Below are 21360 nucleotides of genomic sequence, written 5' to 3' on the forward strand. Positions count from 1 at the left end.
GCTTATCTTGGCATTCTTCCAAGCAAAAACTTATATTTTGGGGGTGAGGGCATCACTGGAGCCGAAGTAAGTGGTAATGTGTATGCAACCTTGATTTTATTTAAAGCAAAACCCAATCTGTTGCATTCCAGAGACAAAGCATAAATAAACCCCTTGGAAGAAGGTTTGCTCCCAGGCAGTATAGGATTGTAGTAAAAAAGAGAAGGTCACATGATTATGAATATTTCATTAGATTTAACACAAAAGTATGCATTAAAGTTAGCTAGACTTGCATCTTCTTTTGCTTCCTTGATGTATTTGTGCACAACCCTGCTAATGAATTGCTCAAATGCAATGCTTTCATTTTCAGCCAATTCTTGAATGCCTGGCAGTTCTAGTTCTTCATTTCATACACTAATTAGTTTATTCACATGATCAGGCAGAAGGCATGACCTTTCAGAACATAGCATTCTATTCAGCGATGACAAAGAGTGCTGAACTATATGGTGCTTGTGTTGGGAAATTGCCAGATAAGAAGTCCTACTTGGTTCATTCCTGGAAACATAGCACTAAGACAGAGTCAGAATGTTTTCCCACCCCACCCCCCACCCCGAAAGACACTGCTGCATCTGACAGATGGATTTGGGAATCTCCTGCTACTGGAAAGAGATGCCAACTGGAAAGCCTTGGTCTTGCACGTTAATGCAATGAATTATATGGAGTGGCAGGACAGGTTGTGCCTGCCTGCTCTTAAAGGAGGGTGTGTGCACATGTGGCCCTGGGGTCGTTCACACAGGCCCACAACCTGACTTCTTCAGTACTGGGGATCAGTGTAATAAAGCCTGGTCTTGAGCTACTATAATAGATGCCTGCTCATTTCTGAACCTGCCCAGCAGCTGAGATCATCACCAGTGAACCTACTTGGTCTGCCCCTTACTTTACAGAGAACCAGTGGTGTAGTGGTCCAGGAGGGTTGCATAGGGCCAAAGACCTATTACTATTTCTGCAGCAGTGTCCCTGCTTCCATCACCCTATCAGCATGATAGGGGAGAAGATATTGGAGCACGCCAAATCATTTTCCAAGCATAGGCACAGAAAATAGTAGATCAAGCTGATCATGGAGACTTGCATGCCATTGCTTGTTACGGTGCTTGTTTATTACGATTGTACAATGAGAAGATCATTGTATAATCTTTCAAGGTTGTGACTGTCATAAAGGGACCCTCTAGTTCTGTCACTAAACTACTAGAGGAAAGACTTTTGTCACTGTCCTCTTATTTGTAGAACTTCCTCCAAGAGGAGATCTCCTTGCCATCTTTGTTTAAGAACCAGGTGAGGCCCATTTTGTTTACTGTGGCTTCTGCTGAATTAAATGGTTCTTGTTGAACTTTTACTTCTGGTTTTTCTTTTGGGCTAGGGTTGGTCAGCCAACTGCTGAGTCACTGCTGCTTTTATTGGTATCTCTGTCTTCTGGCATGCTTTTGGAATTTACCTGCTGCTTGATTTATTTCTTTTTGATTATACTGGTGTCGTTAGGAGGCTTTATTAAGCTGCCTTGGATGCCAGCTTAGGGCAGTAAAAGTGGTATACAATTCCTCTTCACCCCAGTAAATCAATCATTCAACAGGTGACTTTACACAAGCATGTTCTTGATTGTGGCCAAATAATGAGCTGTCATTTGATTGGTGACTCAAGCCTACTTAATTTAATTATAAATATGCTGCATGGTGGGAAAGCATAGAAGTACTCTAGACACCTGGTATTATCTGAGCAGGCTTGGGATGAAGATGTTGCTATAAACTTCACAAGAGTGAGAAGTCCAAGGAATGACACCCTGGAGGAAAAAAGTTTTCCCAAGCAGTTTCATCAAGAAACACTGGGTTAAGCGTTCCTCAAAAAGCCTTAGGAACCATTTTTTATTTGTATGGTTGCTTTCCCTTTCTTCATTTTCCTCTTTAGCAAAGTTTCCCCAATCGTGTTTATGCCACAGAAGAAAATAGACAGGTATTTGCATGTTTTCTGCTGTGGAGCAGATTGCAACTTGTGGGGGATGAGGGTGGCTGGGGAATTTAGACTGGAGAAAATCAGTGTTCTGGGATGGAGTGTTAAATCCCACTTCTGCAATCCAATTTGGGTAGGGTAGCCAGATTTGAGAGGACAGGGTTCCTATCCCTTTGTGTGTAGTAGAGGAAATTTAAGCACGTTGTAGCTTCTACACCTGCTGAAATCCCCTCTTCTATAGAACTCTTAAAAGTGAAGGAGTCCTGTCCTCTCCCCCCTTACTCTGGCCATTCAAAATATTTGCGGCCTTCTGGTTGCTTTTAGGTTACATTTAAAACAGCCAGCGATCCAATTGCAGATGGTTTATGTCCTTGTTTTAGTCCTGACAAAGCCCTGGAAATCTGTCTTTCCTTATAGCTGATAAGATTCTGGATTTTGCAACTCTGCTCCATAGCATGTGGTTTTTAAATCTGAACCACCAATGCTCTGCTTTGCAAATACTGTATTTTGTTGTCTGCAGCTATTATACTAGGGGGCCCAACTACCGTATTTTTCGCCCCATAGGACGCACCAGCCCATAGGACGCACCTAGTTTTTTTTGGGGGAAATAAAGAATTTTTTTTTATTCCCCCCCCAGGTGCGGGGCTGGGGCGGGGGAAGCCCAAGCTTCCCCCAACCCCAGCCCCCAGAACAGGCTGCTATCCGCTAGCCGTGGGAGAGCCGTGCGACTTCGCGCGGCTCTCCCACGGCTAGAGGAGCGATGCGCGAAGCCCCAAGCACGTGCTGAGCTCAGCGCGCCCCAAGCTTCTGGGTGCAAGCAAGCTCTCCGCTAGCCGTGGGAGAGCTGCGTCTCCCACGGCTAGCGGATAGCTTCCTGAAGCCTCTCGCTCTCCAGGCTTCAGCGAAAGCCTGCATTCGCTCCATAGGATGCACGCACATTTCCCTTTCATTTTTGGAGGGGAAAAGGTGCGTCCTATAGGGCGAAAAATACAGTACATGTTGCAAATGCTTCTGATGAAGCCCCCTGACTGAGTACTTTAATATGAAGCAGCCTTAGGAAATTATAGTTTTAAGAAGTGGTGTGACAGTACCCTAAGGTGCTTTTCTTCTGTGGGATACCAGATGTGAATTTATTTACAAGGCTAAATCACATGGCTAAGCTTCAACAAACACGAGGAGGCAGGTGTTAGGCATTTTATAGTATATTCATACACTCATGGACACACAATTTGCAGCCCAGTCTTGAAATCTGTTTACCAAAAGTAAGACTGACTGGGTTCCTTCCAGCTTTCTTTATAGATAGCGTACTTAGGATGTCACTTTTACTTCTGCAGTTTTTGTTTTATTAAAAGCCTGGGCTAAGTTTTCTTGGGGGTTTCCAGACTGTCACAATTTTTGGTTGAGATTCAGTCAACATACCAGTTAATTAGGATTGTGCAATTACAGTTGATAGGAAGGTCTTGCACAACAAATCGGCTTCCCCAAAAGATCTAACTTCCTGCAATAAGGCACGTGGCGAGAAAATTCCCTGGAAAGCGTGGGATAGCACTGACTTTGACACACCACCATATAACCTCCTCACAAACAAATCATGAGGGACGCTCACTATAATAGCCAACATTGCATAAAACCTCCCTGCATAAAAACAGGGTGACTGTTCAGTGAACACTTCATTCAGAAGCACCCCTAGGTGCCCGAAAGGCACCGTTTCTATAAAACATTGCTGCAGGAAGGAAATGCACCCAGTCTGCATGTTTTGCTTGTGCCTCCATGACCTGAAAAACAGAATTGTCTGAACAAGCCTCCTCAGCACACCATTGTGTATCTCCCCTGCCTTTACGTTCCCTGGCCTCCTAGTTCTCTCTTCCACTCTTCCCCTTCCCCCTTTCCATGATTAAAGCCTGAAATATTATTAGTAGTGTGGACTCTTGAGTCTTTGAAGTTCGGCACAGTGAGTGCCTTGGGCTGATGTAAATAACTCTGAATACAAAACTTGAGCCTCTGTGACATTTAAGTCCTTGGAAATAGGGCTTAGCTCTGGGGTGTATGAAGTAAGAATAGCTTTTGAGCATGTATACAGTGCTTTTTCTCCCCGCCTCACAACCATAGCTACTATGGTATAGCAGTGGACAGAATGGTCAACTGAAGCTGCGTACTGATTACCATTTACTCTGGCTCCAGTCTGCTCCCACCGCTTTTGTTTGAAGCCAGGTACACATTATGTTAGCCATAGCCACAAGCCTTAAGTATCCTGTAGTTTCTGCTCCTGTCTGATGCACTTTCTTTCAAAGCAGCCCCTATCCAATTTGGAAACGTAAGCTGAGGCACACACATTATCACGGCAGCCATTGTGCAGGCACAGATGACAGCTTCAGCGAGTTGGAGTTCATTGTGGGGAAACAAATTGGGTAATGTACATCAGGTGAAGGCCACCCCAACCCATCTTTATTGTGTACAGCAATGTAAAAAAGCAACTTGAAACACTCTGGAGGGAAACAACCATGGTGTGTTTTAAGCCACTAATGTGTACTTAGCCTTAGATCACAGGGAGAGGGGCAGGGTCAAAAAGCTGATTTTGGGCTCTCCATATCTCAGGATGCTGTGCTCACACAGGGTTGTTTGAAGGATGGCTAACCTTTGCCTCTTCCTGATGTTGTTGGACTACAACTCAGACTTTCCTAACCACTGGCACGCTGGCTGGGGCTGATGAGAGCTGGCGTCCGAAACATCTGGAGGAAACAGCTTGCCTGTTTTCAACTTAATAAAAGGTCTGGGGGGAACTATATGTACTGCCGTATTAAAGGGGGGTAGGGCAGGGAGAATTATATGCTGCCTTGTAACTCAGTTGACAGGGTGGATTGCAAGAAGAGGAAGAAGAAGAAGAAGACGACAATAAAGCAGATCCTCAATAACACACATAAAAACAGTATAAAAATGATGTCAAACATTAAACAAATTAGACCTGGAACTCATAAAAGGGTCTTTGAAGGGAGGAAATGTACTTTGAATGTGCCTCAAAGTGTGTACACTTAAGAGCTCCTTCCTTCAGTAATAAAGAACCAACACTTGAACCGCTTGCAGCACCACTTACTCTGGAAATTACAGACTGGTGAGACTGCTAGCTGTCTTTCTCTGGAAAAAACAAAACCCCCAAACATTAGAAAGCATATTTCTGCGTGTCTTGTTGCCAAGGTACCCAGCTTGCATTGTTGGTTGTCTGCCAGGCTGCTGGAATTTCATCTAATGCTTTTAAATGCTTAACGTGGAGGGACTTTGCTCCTCCTGACTCCTCTTTCTCTAAAGTCAATAAGGTGTTGGGGGGGGGGGAGAGACTGAGCCTTTTGATCCTAATCTTCTGTGTGTTTGGACTTTTGGAGGTGCAGTGCAAAGACCTCAGGCAGTGAGGGGGAAATAGAGTGGAACAAAACATTCTCCCTAGTTGTGCTAGAAACATTTCCAGGGAGCGATTTTGATTTGTGCTCTGTGCAGGACAGTCGGGCTGAAGAAAGATAAGCCCAAGCTTGTCATCAGTGCAGTTTCCAGGCCAGATGGTTTGAAGCTGCAGTGTTGGCTGATCAAGGTGCTGACTGTGTCGCTGTCGCCTGCTTAATTGCTGTCAAATGCCATTGCACTGCAGTGAACAGGCTCCTTGAGGGGGGCTATTGCTGACAGTTCTCGGGTGCGGCGTTATTCTTTATTATTATTGAATCGAGAGAGGGGGAAAGATTACAGTTCTTATGTTATGTTATACAAAAATATACGCTAATAAAACAAAAATACTAAATAATAACAAAAGAGATATTTCACCCATGTGACTTCCCTCCCCCACTACTCGACATTCCTTATTCTTTTAACATCTTATTGACATTGCGTCTTATATATCTTATCCCTGATATTCCTAGTATATTAAGTTTATTTATTTCTACTTTACATACTTAGTCTATGCATATCAACATATTATCCTTAGAGCAGTGTTTTTTCATATAATCCTCAAAACATTGCCATTCCGACCTTAGTTTCTGATTTGTCTGATGTCTTATGGCTGCTGTTAACTTCGCCATTTCTATAAATTCACATAATTTACATATCCAGTCTTTACTATCTCCTTTCCAATTTTTTGCAAGTAATAGTCTGGCTGTGGCTGTGGCATATAAAAATAGTATTTTCTTATCCTGTGGGATATCCTTTCCTACAATACCCAATAAAATACGTCTCTGGCTTCTTTTCTATAGAGGTTTTAAACATCTTTTTTAACTCTTCATGAATACATCCCCAGAATCTTTTGACTTTTTCGCAGCCCCGCCATACATGAAGCATAGTCCCCTCCATGTTATTACATTTCCAACATAAATTGGATTTTAACTTATATATCTTGGCCAGTTTGGAAGGCGTCATGTACCACCTATAAAACATTTTCATTAGGTTTTCTTTAATGGTATAACAGGCGGTAAACCTAATATCTGACCTCAAGAGCCTTTCCCACTGATCTATCTGTATTGTATGGCCAATGTCTTGGGCCCATTTGACCATTACTTCTTTTATTTCTTCATCGTTTAGGTCCTATCCAATATCAAATCATAAGTTCTGGATAATACCTTCTTATTGTTTTTTAATAATACTTTTTGTAGTTTAGATTCTTCTTTCCCAAAACTTGTTTTTTTATCCAAGTTAAAAGCGTTACTCTTGCCATGCTGTTTCGTATGTTTAAGCAGCTCTTGAGTTTAACAGTGGAGATACTGTGTTCCATTGGTACAGGTGGGGGCTTTTTAATTCTACAAAGGGCTTTGCTTTGGTTTTTCTCCCACCCACCTGCTTAAGCTGCCTTCCCATCTGCATGTACTCCGTACCATTAAACATTGCAGCTTCTGTCAATTTGGGGAAATGTACGTCTTAGAAATGCAACCTTTGCTTTGAGAGTCAGGGGTTCAAGTTTCAGATATTGGGTGAAGAGGGAGACATCTGTGACAGCGGAGCAAGATTCTCAGCTCTCTGGGATGTAGTCACGATCAAATTAAATGGCAAGATAGTATTTTTGAGGCCATACGTTTTTATACTTCCTAATAGCCATAGCAATGTTTTAACATGGATCCAATAGTAAATCTCACACTGTTTCTTTTTAAACACAGGGTGTTATGTCTTTCACATGCTTATAATAGCTTAGATTTAATAGTTTACAATGGCGGTCACCTTGTGATGCAGCCAGTGAGTTGGTTATAAATATAGATGTTCCTGAGGAATAATTGCAGAGGGCAGTGCCCACCCCACCCTAAATGGCTCCATTGGTGTAAAGTACTAATTCCAAATTAGAGGCCAGGTGGTGATGGTGACAGACATTGCAGTTTCAGCCCTCCCTCCCTGGCTGTAGGGCTCAAAGCACTATGATGTTTGGGCTCCCCACAATTTGGTGCTGGGTTTTTAATTACTTTCTTGCCTCTGTAGAGGGCCTCTTGCCTTCAACACTTGAGGCTAGGAACCTGGTGTATTTTTCCCAGTCTATTGTTAATGCTGTAGCTGCTGTGTAAGCTAAAAAAAAAGAAAAAAGTATTCATTTTAAAAATGGATTGTGAGAAAGTGCAGCTCCATTGAAATGGGTGGGTCATAAGCACACTTGCTTTTCATTTTATGTATTTTAAAAATAGATTCATACCCCACCTTTCCGGACAAAAAGAAACTCTCAAGGAGGGCTTACAAGAATTCTAGTGCATCTCACGGCTGCTCAGTGTGGTGTAGTGGTTAAGAGCGGTAGTCTCGTAATCTGGGGAACCGGGTTCGCGTCTCTGCTCCTCCACATGCAGCTGCTGGGTGACCCTGGGCCAGTCACACTTCTTTGAAGTCTCTCAGCCCCACTCACCTCACAGAGTGTTTGTTGTGGGGGAGGAAGGGAAAGGAGAATGTTAGCCGCTTTGAGACTCCTTCGGGTAGTGATAAAGTGGGATATCAAATCCAAACTCCTCCTCCTCCTCCTCCTCCTCCTCCTCCTCTTCCTCTTCTTCTTCTTTTATCACGCTGCCCACATAATGTTGTCACCATCATCAAAATGCCAGCCTGTACTTTTAAAAATCCCCATTTCCTCTTTTTGCAGAAAACTCTTATAGTGAACATGACCTGCTGGACATCTGAGGCCACTGCTGGTGTGGAAACATGCTAAGGCATTTTTGTGCATGGGCAGATCTGTGGTGGTGATTTAGTGGGTGGTTTCTATCACCACACTCAAACTTTTGTTTGCTCCTCACTTGAGCAAAATCTTGCCATTCTGTATCTGGAAGCCTTAAAGATCCGAGTGTGTCTTTTCTCACCCATTGGTGCATGCTAAAGCATCCAGTTCAGAGGAACTATTCTGTCAAGAACTTTACATATTGCAACCTTGTATGCCCAATATGAGGAGAATTTGTGCATACTTAATTTTGGTTCGCTGGTGTCAGTTGACTGCCTGTTGTTTTAGCACTGGCCTGATTTTCACACACAAACAAATTGCACAGTGGTAAAGAGTAGGCATGGAAAATGTTGCTTTGGGTTTTGAGAAAGAGAAAATTCTGCGGAAATCAGTATCACAAGTTCCACTAGAAGCTGCTGCAGCAGTTGGCACAAACTTCCGTAGATTGTTAAATGCTGGTTTCAGCTTGCCTCCTAAAGGCAGTTAGTTACTCTTGCCTCTTTCCTTTTGGTGAAGAGGTTTCTGTTCTGGCAAATGGTACACATTTCAATGATCTTGGCCTAAGAATTATTACTATTATTTAATCTCTTTTTAGCCTCTGTTTTGTTTGCAGCATGCAAAGAATGTGTTGGCATTATCCCTTGATTGCAGTGTAGCATAAGGGCGCAATTTACATTCCTCCCATCGGACATAGCTTAGGAGATGGTGTTTAAATCCACCCTTCTGGCTGTCATCAGACATATGAAGAAGGACACACTGACATGGTAATTCCAGAGTGAACTGTGCATTCTTATATATTTACCATGGTTTGATGTGTGTCTTCTGCCCTGCCCACGTGCATTGATCTGGCCTTCATTTGCACCTTTGGTTTCTGTTCGAGCCTGGGGGAGGTGGGTGGCAGCCCTTCACAGCAGGGACAGTGTGTTCACTTTATAATCCTACATCTAGTTAGCCATCTGTTTCATTAGCATCATGCGTAAGTTCCTCCCTCCCAGCCTGTTCTGCCACGTCTGTTTTCTGTGCTACAGAAAGGGACTTGGTTAGGAACATAAGTGGAGCTCTGCTGCATCAGACCAAGGGTCCATCTAGGTTTAGCTTCTAGGTTTAGCCAAGGGCTTCTAACAAGCCCTTAAGCAGGGCATGAGGGCAATAAGGAGCTCCCTCCATCTTTGTTGCTTCTCAGCAGCTGATATCCAGTGGTATTCTGTCTCTGAAATGGAGGTCTTGTTTAGCTATCATTTGACAAATCTTCTTTTAAACCCATCTAATCCAGGGCCCATCAAATATGCCATAAGACAGTAAGTTATAATAATCCTCCTAAAAACAGTAAAGGTAAAGGATCCCTGACAGTTAAGTCCAGTCACAGATGACTCTGGGGTTGCGGCTCTCATCTCACTTTACAGGCCGAGGGAGCTGGCGTTTGTCCGCTCTGCAGACAGTTTTTCCAGGTCATGTGGCCAGCATGACTAAGCCGCTTCTGGCGCAACGAACACCGAAACCAGAGCAGTGCACAGAAATGCCGTTTACCTTCTCACTGGAGCGGTACCTATTTATTTACTTGCACTTTTTGGCATGCTTTTGAACTCCTAGGTTGGCAGGAGCAGGGACCGAGCAATGGGAGCTCACCCCATCGCGGGGATTCGAACCGCCAACCTTCTGATCGGCAAGCCCAAGAAGCTCAGTGGTTTAGACCACAGCGCCACCCTTTCTTCCAAGGGAGCATACATAGGATTCCTAGGAGGTCTCCCATCTGTGCACACACCAGACCCACAACACCTTGTTGTTCTAACCGCTGCCTACAGACCCTTCAATGAATAACTTCCTTCTGCCACCATGTTGACCTCCATCTGTCTCAAGAGACAATGGCATGTGCCTCTTGGGGTGGAGTCAAACTGCTGGAGAATCACAGTGCCTTAAATTCATCCCAACAATAGCAGCAAGTAGAAGATAATGCGGTAATGTTTAGTAATCATATTGTATCAATAGTGGTGTTTAGATCAGCACAGATATGAGTGATTTATTTGCAAAAGGTATAACAGATGTGGGTTGCTAAGTGATCAGTACAGTTGTCATTGTGATCTGCCTGAAGGAAGCCCCCGCCCCGCCTCCCGACTATCACTCAAAGCAGTTCTGCTGCCTTTGCAGACTCAACGGTGGAAGAAACATGTCTTTTTCTCTCATTCCATCTCTGCGGCAGGGTAGGCTGTGTAATGAGTTCTAGACCCTGCTCAGTGTTATGGGAATGTTATTTGCTTCCAGAAAAAAGCAGTTTGCAAATAATACAGAAATGAGCACTAAACCTGTGCTATGATCTGGAAGTGGCTTTTACGTCATGTGAAAGCTCAAATATAATGTAGAAATCAACAGTTAGGGAAACGTCAGGAATAAACTGGATTAAACTGCAGCCTTAAGTTTCCTTTGGATAAGGAATACTGGAGACTTATGGTGCCCTCTCATCAGTGTTTGTGTTATTTACAAATGCGTAAGCAGAGCACACGAGCTCTCCTACAATGCAGGAGATCTTCTCAGAGTGAGAGAGATGCTTCACTTTCAGTCGACTTGCAACTCTCCCTGTCCTTCTCTAAATTTAAAATACTATCAAGCTTTCTTTCTCGCACACAATCTGCCAAGCACTTGGCTTGGATCCAGTCCCTCCAGATGTGCTTCATATGTAGGGAATCATCCACAGCCATTAAAGCAAGGCTAGGGAGCCTGTAGCCATCCAGATGTGGTTGGACTCCCTGACCACTGAGCATGCTGGCTGTGGGGGCTGATAGGAATCTAACAGCACCCAGAGGGCCATCAGTTCCCATCCCCTGCATTAAGGCAATGATGATATTGGTGTTCACTATTTGACAAAAAAAACCAGGCACTGTAGTCAAACAAAAAATATGGTGATTCAAAGGAATTGAGCCTGGGCAAGTTCATAGAAGCAACTTGTTCTCAGAAAGGGTGTCTTGGTCTCCAGTCTAGGTCCAGCTTGTAGCTCTTCCTGGAGAAGAGGGCAAGTTGGCAGGTTATTGACAGGTTACCAAAACAAAAAGACTATGTGGGTGGAAGATAAGTGGGGTTGGTGGATATATGCCAAGATTGCACTGGCTTTCTATTGAGCTTGCTTAGCGTCCTCCTCCTTGGTGGGACATAATACTTCCTGTGAATCAGCCACTGTTGACGTTAAAGAAAAAAGAATCCACTAAGATGAGGAAACCCCATGGAATGATGGGGCTGCAGCAGTTTTAACCCTGTCTCTCCTCTCCCCAAATATAAAAGGCTTGTGAGTAAATTCATATCAATTTGATTTGCCATAAAAGTGGAACCAGCATAGTTTGTTATATAAAGCTATTCTGACAACTGAATTGAAATCAAATACTGAGCAGATGTTTTTAATGCTGAAGTGTGCTTTTACAGATCCTTCATTTGCAGTGTCCCATCTGCAATAGTGTGGCACAGTGGCTGAATTGTGAAGCCTCTGCCCCAGATTTGCTAGGTGGTTTTAGGCAAGCTGCTATTTCTTAGCCTTGGTCTGCCTTATCTATAGAACGGGGATAATACACTGATCGATCACCCTCATTCACACATTGTGGCAAGCCAGTATTTCATGCTAGTGCATGTTTTTGGATTTTTCCTGTTTTTGTGTGCCCCCCCCCCCCCCGCGGTGTGACTGGGAGAAAGGAAGCCACAGTTAAGCGTGATCTCACTTAACCTTGTATGTTCCAGGTGATTTGGAGCTCAACACCTATCTCCCCTGGCCAGGATTGGAGTTGTAATCAAGAACAGCTGAAGAGTACTAGGTTGATGCCACCAGCAATGTTACAAATGCTAAACTAGATAGACCAATGTAGTGACACATCATAAAGTAGTCTTCTATGTTCCTGTGACTTTGCCCTAAGGAGATATTTTTGCAATTTGCAATTGTCTAACCTTTGCTGATTTGTTAGAGTTCTGCTTTGGCAAAATCAGTTTGAATATGTGGGTCAGGGATGGGGAATGATCCTGAACCCAGGATTTTTCTTCCCACGTGTGCTGGTCCAAATTTGACAGGTGATGCTGTGTGTTGAAGCTTCAACACTGGGCTTAACGATGCAGTATGGGGCTGCTTGAAATTCCTTCTGCAAATAGCCCCCTACTGCTCTTTCAACACTGCTTGGAAAAATGCTTTCAGACAGTCAGGTATGATAGGTGGGCATGGTTTGCCCAGAATTGCCTTGCATAGCAAATGGGGAGGCCTGGTGGGCCGTGTTTGGCCCGCAGGCTGGAGGTTTCACATCCCTGATCTACACGGTCCCTGCAGCTTCTGCTCTAGATGTGCACCGAAGGCATGCAAGAACTTCCATTATTTCAGTTGGAACTAGTTCATCCTAAACAATAGCTGACAGTTCATGGAGCGTTGGCGGCTCTCAGATTTTGATTTGCTGGAGGAAGTTACTGTGGACACAGCTTGAAGATGGGTCTTTCTTCCAGGAAACGGCTCTGGGGGAGAGAAGCTGGCTGGATTTCAAAGCGTTCTGAAGTTAATACTCTGTAAGGCCCTGCTTTTCTAAGATAAAGCAACTGGACAAAGTGTAGCTCTGTGTAAACACACTGTACAGTTCTGACTGAACAGTCTCTGCTGGTGCAATTGGCTGGCATGCTGGAGAGAACGTTGGCTGTGTAATGCAAAGTGCTTGGTTTTTCTGTCTTGGCAGTAGAGGATGTTGGTTAATGCAGAGGCAGATTCCAGCTATAGGGCCTGAAATTTTATTCAGAGAGTCTGCTGGATGAACCTGTGTTCATCTCTACCAGGTAAGGTAAAGGTAAAGGACCTCTGGACAGTTAAGTCCAGTCAAAGGCAACTATGGGGTGCGATGCTCATCTCGCTTCAGGCCGAGGGAGCCGGCATCTGTCCACAGACAGCTTTCCGGGTCATGTGACCAGCATGACTAAACCGCTACTGGTGTACGGAGGACCATGACAAGTGCCAGAGTGCACTGAAACGCCGTTTACCTTTCCGCTGCAGCAGTACCTATTTATTTACTTGCACTAGTATGCTTTTGAACTGCTAGGTTGGCAGAAGCTGGGACAGAGCAACAGGAGCTCACCCCAAATCCACGGATTCGAACTGCTGACCTTCCGATCGGCAGGTCCCACTCGCATAGCTTACCTCACAGTGCTTCTCTGATCTTTCTTCTCTCCCCCCAACTCTGCCCACTCACTGCGATCATGAGCTGTAGCTGCCTCTTGCTGTCTCTACAACAGAACAACAGAGAAAATGCTGGCATGTTTCTCTGGAAGCTGATGGGTTGAGGAGAGAACCGCTGGGAGTTAGTAGTCACTTCTGGGTAAATTCCTGGGAATCTGAGATGCTCAGGGAAAATGCAGTGTTGAAGAGCAATTAATGGTTTCACTTCAACTGTGTTGTGTATACGCCAAAGGGAAACATTGCACTGCTGGGACTCTTTAATCAAAGGAACAGATGTCAAGAATGGATTTGTGAAGAAAATGTCACCTCTCTTCTGATGACTCTGTGAGCCCCCTGCTCAGCCTAAATAAGCCTGTAGGCCTGAGCTTCTATACCCCTGGCATGGACTATACATTTCTATACAGTGGTACCTCGGGTTACATACGCTTCAGGTTACAGACGCTTCAGGTTACAGACTCCGCTACCCAGAAATAGTACCTCGGGTTAAGAACTTTGCTTCAGGATGAGAACATAAATCGTGCTCCGGCGGCGTGGCGGCAGCAGGAGGCCCCATTAGCTAAAGTGGTACCTCAGGTTAAGAATAGTTTCAGGTTAAGAACGGCCCTCCAGAACGAATTAAGTTCTGAACCCGAGGTAGCACTGTAACCTGTTGGGAGTGAAAGTAAAACTGGGACCCCTTTCTTCTTGGCAGTACCTTTCTCAGGTCACTTTGACACATTCTTTGAAACATTACAACAGTTTATATCATTCCACGTCCATTGTTATGTTATTTGCATGTGATGGTATTGCGTTGTCTTCTAAACTTACAAGGTTTCCATCATCCAAGATACCAAGGTCTCATGTGATGTGTGACTAGGCATCAGCAAGCACAAAATAGCAAGCTTGATTCTTTCTGCTTCTTCTTCTTTTTCCTCCTCGTTTTGGACCATGGTGGTTTCTGAAGTTGATGGTCCTGGAGGCATAGTGGAGTCCAGAGCAACAGTGATACCCATGACTCCTTTAGATTGCTTAATGTGTGTGTGGCCCACAAATCATCTTGAGACGACTTGGCTTCTGAAATTCATGTGTAATACTTGCAATAGTATAACTCAGACTTTTGGCTGAAAAGTCTAAAGAGTTTATGAGAGCATCCAGTCTTTTTTTTTTTTTTTAATTATAAGTTTTAAGCCCTCATGGCTATGGAGCAAAGCTTGGAAATATGTGGGGAGTGTCTACAGGTTCAGAAATAATTAGAGCTTTTGCATGGCCTTCCAAATGGTGGGTGTGAAGTGCATTATAGAAAAATATACCAAATGTAACATTTTTTTTAAAAATGTCAGGAAAGAAAAGTATGTAGCAGGTAGCTTGGCATAGCAAGAGTTTTCTTACACTGTTCTGTAGTGCACTTTTTTTGTCCTGTATATTAACCAAATCAGCTGGTTTTTTTGGTCCCTTTTCAATTCCATGTAACTGCCTATTTACTTTCGTAGCTCAGCAGATTTTACTAGTGCTTGACAGTACTCTACCCTGCCTGTGATAAGAGACACAATATTCCATAGTAGAGCAACACAGAATCCACAGCAGACTTTGAAGATCCTACAGTTGTAGTTTAGACTGTCCTGAGAGTTATGCCATCTCACTTACCTCAGTTTTGTGGAGGCCAGCTCACATAGTAGGAAGGAAAGGGCACTTTGCTCAGACGCACTCTTCCATATTACCAAACCTGCTCTGAATGTAAAAAGTTTTGTGCTGAAAGCAGCTTTGCAGGGCTGAGCACTGGCTGAAATGAAGCCCTCTTCTCCTGGCATTCACACTTGAGAGTGGTAGGGGAGAACATTTAACAAGTTAACCGCTTGGTTAGGTGACAGCTTGTGAAAAAGTGCAAAGCAAAATAGTGCTATCATAATTTTATTTAAATATTATTTGAAAAGAAATAATAATGCAGGAGGCTGAGAGAGACCTGGCATATTCCAAGTACAAGCCATTAATCTGAAGCAGCATCGCCAGCATTGCTGAGTGGATCTGTGCTGTGCTAGATTCCCAGGGTTTTAATCCCCGTAGCCTGCAGCCGTCTATGAAATTTTACTTGGCTTTGCTGTAGAAGCCAGACAGAAACAGCTATTAGCACTCTGCATGGTTAAGCATACTCTCGATGGAAGGAATGATGTCAATGATGTTTATGAACATGTTCAGGCTCAGCTCACTGTTGGTCTTTCCTGTCCCTCAGGTATAATCTCTATGCCCACACTCGGCTGGGCTACCTGTTCTACAAGCGTCAGGTGAAGAAAGCGCGGGAGCGTTACCCGCAGGGGCACTCTGTTCCTCAGCCTGTGGTGTTCAGCGGTGAGTGCCCAGTCTTTTTGCCAATGCATTTCCGATTAGTCTGTGTGCTTTGCTGCTTCGAGGTACATTGCTTGGGTATTTCTTTTGATGAAATTTCCAGGCGATTAATGGCCAGAGGCAACACCTGCAGAGTGGTGTGTGCAGAGTGCAAAATCTTGACTCCTTTATGGAATCCAGCTACTTGAGATGTTTCCCCCATGAACCCCTCCTGAAAATCCAGACATTTGACGCCCGAAATTAATTACACACCACACCTGAAATTGGAAGAACTGGGGCTTTCTGTTTCAAGTTTAGGTTTTCTTTTTTAACATGTGCAAGACTCTAAACACTGTTCCTTGTGCCTAAGCTCTTGCAAGGGGCATAAGCAAGTTTGATTTCTGAAGTAAGATGAACATGCAGCAGCAAGCTAGTGTCTGGGGTTTTATTTTTTTATTATTTCACTTTCTCTTTCTCTCTCCCCCGCCCCACTTCTGCTATTTCAGAGGGGGAAATACCTCAGTTGCTTAAATAATCTTGTTTGTTAACTGCCACCACTCCTGCTCCAGAGTACCCAAAATGCTTTGAACAGTTTTGCTTAACTCTTGTTTTGTGTTTGTACTTGTATTTATATTATGCAGAGGTTTATTTATCAGCATAAGAAACAAGCAAGTGTTTGGGGCCATTTTTATTCTCTGTTTGCACACCCAACCCTTTAAAAAGGAAAACCCCCAACAAACCGCCCTAACAGACTCTCCACAATCCTCCCACACAATGGTCACCCACATGAAGTTCAAGCCTTGTTCTCACAGGGTATCTTAGTCCTATGTTTGGTCTATACTATTCAGATGGCAGTGGGGGGGTGTTGCTAAATGCTCCTCCATTCAGAATAATTCCCTCCATGTAGGAAACTAGTCTGTCAAAGAAAAGCCTGAGGTGCTGGATTTCTGTGTGGAGGGAACACCTTTGTATGGAGGAGCATTCACTCCTACAAAACCCTTCCAGCAGTCTGAAGTGGTATTATTTAGTGCTTCTTTGTCCTTTTAAAAGTATATTTTATTCATTTATTAAGTTTATATCCCACCCTTCCTCCCAAAGGAGCTCAGGGTGTGTGTGTGTGTGTGTGTATGTATATATATATATATATATATATATATATATATATATAAGCTGCCTGTCTGCTGCAGCACTGAAGGCACTTGGTGTCATTTTACTATAATATTGCAATTTATTAATACTTTAGCATGTATTGATAATAGATAATTTTGTCTGTGTTGCGTGACATTAGATGATATTATATGTCTTTTTTTTAAAAAAAATAAGGTGATTTTACAAGAGATAGTATTAAGAAAATAAATGTTAACATAAAAATTGCAGCATTTGCTAAGGTCTGTTGTGTTGACTTTCCTGCTTTCCTTTGCTCTATGTCTGCCTCTGTCATCCTAGGAGTGAAGATTCTTCCCATCCCTGTCCTATCCAATAACTACAGCTATCTTGTTATTGATACTGGCTCAAACTGTGCTGCAGCTGTAGACCCCTCTGACCCACTGGCGGTACAGGTGAGAGAGACAAAATGTGACACCTATCGCCCCTCCTCTCTCCCTGTGGAGCAAGACTAGCATTTTCTTCCTTATTTGATTCTTCAGATTTAAAGGGGGAGGGCTGTACCTTAGTGGTAGAACATCTGTCTTGCATGCAGAAGGTCCTGGCAGATGTCCCTATATGTGGGATATCTGGACTTGGTCCAGGAAGGCATCTTATAAACGTATTATTATTATTATTAATATAGCATTGAAGGCATCTGCATGTTTGGTCATCATCTGGTTCAGCCACTGCACTTGCAGAAGAGGCTTCAGTATCCCAAATACATGGGTGACTCTTTCTATGCATAGGAACAGCACTTCCAACAGAGCAGGTGGAGCAGCTACTCTGTATATTTTTTGCTAATATGCCTGCAGTTTTGCTTTCCGCAGGGAGCTCTAGTATAGGCGGATGGGAGGGGGTAGAAATCTAGAGAGTTCCTGGTGTCATCAGCAGGTTATAATTCCTGGGATTCTTTGCAAATTAAACCAAGAGCTATCATAGCACAGTGGCTAATTGGCTGTGCTGCAAGTCAGGAAGTATGGCATCATAGAATTGGAGAGTTGGAAGGGACTCAACGGGTCATATCTGGTCCAACCCCCTTGCAATGCAGGAATCATTTGCTGCGGGTAGCAAGTCTCTCAGCACCCATTCCCAGTATGGGAATGTGGCAGAGAGGCCCATCGCCCACCTGGCTTCTCAGCAAAAGCAGGTAGGGAAGCATTGTGTGTGTGTTAATCCTCAAATGCCACTCCCTCCCATTTCCCCTCCTTGCTCCCATACTGGGAGGCGCCTAGAGCTGTGGAGGATTAATATGAGACGAGAGGATTCCTCCTAGTAAGCCCCTTGATCTGGCCAGGCAAGTCCTCCATCTGTCCTTTCCACTCCCCTCTCTTTACAAGCTTAGAGCAGGAGGGAATTGCACTCTAGGTAATGCAAGTAATCCAGTTCCTACAGCTAGACAAAAAAGGTAAGCAACTTCAAGGTTAAAATATGAAAGGAACAGATTTTATTTAAAGCAGAAGAAAAGGGAGCAGAAGAAAAAGGAAGCTGCATTAAAAGAAAGAAACCGCATTCACTAAATCAGTTGTAAACTAAGCCAGGTTTAGCCTTTTACAAAATACTAGGGGTTGCTGCCTCTGCTCATGTTCGTCTCCAACCCACAGCCTCCTTGCCAACCCTCCCCCTTCAGATGCCACTCTTTCACAGCCCCTTCAGCCCCTCATAGCTCACCCCAGTCCCAAGATCCTGCTGTCACTCACAGAGGGGAATAAATATGTTGAGGGGCGAGTTCTGGGCAAACTGGGGGCAGCGATGGGAAGCCTGTTAAGGTCTGCTTGGCCACCCACCCAGCTGCTTTCCTGCTCGCTCAGCTGGGCCTCCCGCTCATTCAGACCCCAAACTTCTCTCACGTGGTTGCGCATGCATCACCCATTCCCTGACTGAGACCTCATCTGCTTTTGGGGGTGGCTGGGGGAACTGCCAGGACAGTGCCCCCCTGCTGCAGGGGCAAGTGCTGTTAAAGCAGAGACTGAAAACTGATAATGCAATTTGTACTGTTGCCTTGGCATGTGGAGCCCTGTTTACATTCAGTTGGGGCCAGCCCAGAGATGCACATGTTTGACTTCCTTCAGTGGTATTAGTTGCTGCTTTCAGCCCCCCACCCCCAGATAATTTTAAATCTGTGATTGACCGCTCCCCAGAGCCTGCTCTTCACTGCCTCTTGCCTGAGGCTTTGATTCCTGCCACCCTGCTTTCCTGACCATCTGCAATTGGCTAAGTAGGAGCTGGCCACGGCCAAGGTCATTCCAAGTTTAGAGCGACAGCCTCACATGATGCGCACCATCCCTCCTGCTTGGGGCTTCTTTCGTGTTTTCCCTTCAAAGGCTCCCGTCCGGCTGGCTCTTCCTGTTATACTTGAGAAGCGGCTCTGCTGCTTTGTTGAGATGCAGCCGGTGGAGACATGCCGGGTGGCCGGATGAGACAGCCAGACCAGTGACCCGGAGAGGAAAAGCTGGGGATCCAGATTTGGAACTGGAGGGTGAAGGGCTGCTGGGAGCAATTCCTCCCTCCTTGACCCAGTTCAGGGGCTTTGTCTAGGTGCTGTTATGATAGAGAGCGATGCCGTGTGAATTGCAGTTGAAGTAACAGCTTAATGCTGAAGCAGAAGCAACAAAATATGCCCGTACCTGCAAGGAAATTCCACAAAGACAAACCGGAAGGAATCCTAGCCAAGGAGCAGCATTGCCTGGACGCACTCTGGGAGGCGAATGTAATGCACAAACTTAGTGCTCTGTTGCTCCAGTTCCAGTAACCTTTTTATAGCTGAACAGAGTAGATAGAAGACAGATGGCTTGGGAATATATGTAACTCTGATGGGGGAAGGTGGCACTGCCCAGTAGCTGAAGGCTTGGGCATTAAACCTTACACTGGCCCTTTAATGTATTGTACATTGCCCAGAGGAGGAGACATTGAGTGACTAACAAATTTAGATGATGCATGGGATCCTTTGGGGGAAATGGGCCTGTCAAGGTGAGTGAGGACCCAGTAAGAGCTGTTCGACAGTGGAATTTGCTGCCAAGGAGTGTGGTGGAGTCTCCTTCTTTGGAGGTCTTTAAGCAGAGGCTTGACAGCCATATGTCAGGAGTGCTCTGATGGTGTTTCCTGCTTGGCAGGGGGTTGAACTCGATGGCCCTTGTGGTCTCTTCCAACTCTATGATTCTATGATTCTAAGAATAGTGACACGGTGGAAGTGCCCTTGCTGCCTTGAGACCAAGAGACAGTCAATTATGCACCTGGGCATAATGGAGTAACTCCCAGTTTAAATGCAGTTTAAATTGCAAATACTACTAAACTCTCATTAGTAAGCCCTGTCCTTATCCCCTAATTCATATATGGTAACAGGAGTCTGCATGATTAGAGGGCCAAGCCAAAAGCCATGATAAGTTTAACAGTCTCTATTCTACACCCACCCCCCGGATTAATGCAGGCTTGGAGGTTTCAGTTTTTGTGATAAAACACATCTGCGTGCACCACCAACCCGCTTTCTTGCGTAGAAATGCAGGTGGGGATTTTGATCACAAAAACAGCGCAGCATCCCTTTTGCCCAGTGCCCCTGCCAAGAGATCAATTGCAGATCCCTCACTTCAGCTTGGCCTGGGTGCTTTCTTGTATGCTGGCATGAGACTTATTCTTAATCAGTTTGTGTTGTCACTTCATGTGTTGCTTCTCTCTCTCTCTCTCTGTGTGTGTGAGAGAGAGACAGTTAAAAACATTTACAAAACAGTTAAAAAACTAACTGAAGATCAGTTTATTTATATGGTTTATTAACAATATAATAGGACAGTAATCCCCTTTCTGTCCTAGTCACAGCAGCCGCTATGGAGAAATTATATTACTGCTTTATATTGAAGTATACCCTGTGGATGTGAGCTTAATTTTTAATGTAAATGATTTTCGAAGTCTGTTTTGATGCCATGTGGATGTCTGCATACAAGACTTAATATCTGTACATACATTAGTTCTGGAAGACAGCACTTTCTGCATGTAATTGTTTTTTAAAAACATTTACATGCGTTGTTTTTTTTTAAAAGAATCAGTTTAGAAATCTCATTGTTGATATTTCCAAGCCTCTTTGCCCTTCACACTTGCTTGTGATGCTATTGTGTGTTTGTCGCTTTCCAGACTGCTCTCTCCTGCCCTGTTGAGTCACATATCTTATCGGAATGGCCTTCTGCTAGACTTATCTAAGCCCTGAAATAGGGATCAGCTGCCTTGCCTTTCTCAGTCCCTCTGGCTGTGCTGTGTGACTCTGGTTCCTGCCTTTGCCATTCAGAACCTGTTTCTCTTATACAGAGCAGGAGGATGTTCCTCTGTTTCAGGCTAGCTATCTTTCCTGCCTTTTCTGGGGATGCAGGACATGAGCCTCTCCTATAAACCTTTCTCTCTCTCTCCCTCTCTCTGCAGTCGGTCATCGAGCAAGAGGGGGTGACGCTGGAGGCCATCCTGTGCACTCACAAGCATTGGTAAGGGGGCTCCCTCCTTCCCTTTACCTCGATGGGCCCTAGAAGGCCTCAAAATACAGGTGTGCTGAGCAAATGCTGTGCGGCCATCTTTGGGTGCCATCCATGCAGACGTTTGCGGAGGGGGGCAGGGAAAGAATATAATA

The 21360-nt window shown here is 44.4% G+C and overlaps 1 protein-coding gene across 1 annotated transcript in view; it reads left to right on the forward strand.

Annotated features, from left to right (window-relative positions):
• Positions 1-21360, forward strand: part of LOC309336828 (putative hydrolase PNKD) — a 32908-nt gene that overhangs the window by 5752 nt on the left and 5796 nt on the right. Inside the window, exons 2-4 of the mRNA XM_081853208.1 lie at positions 15520-15635; positions 17058-17170; positions 21159-21217. Coding sequence (XP_081709334.1) covers positions 15520-15635; positions 17058-17170; positions 21159-21217 — 288 coding nt within the window. The remainder of the gene's footprint in view (positions 1-15519; positions 15636-17057; positions 17171-21158; positions 21218-21360) is intronic.

Source organism: Podarcis erhardii (genome assembly GCF_964252035.2).
Source record: "Podarcis erhardii genome assembly, chromosome: 1".
In the NCBI taxonomy this organism is placed as follows: domain Eukaryota; kingdom Metazoa; phylum Chordata; class Lepidosauria; order Squamata; family Lacertidae; genus Podarcis; species Podarcis erhardii.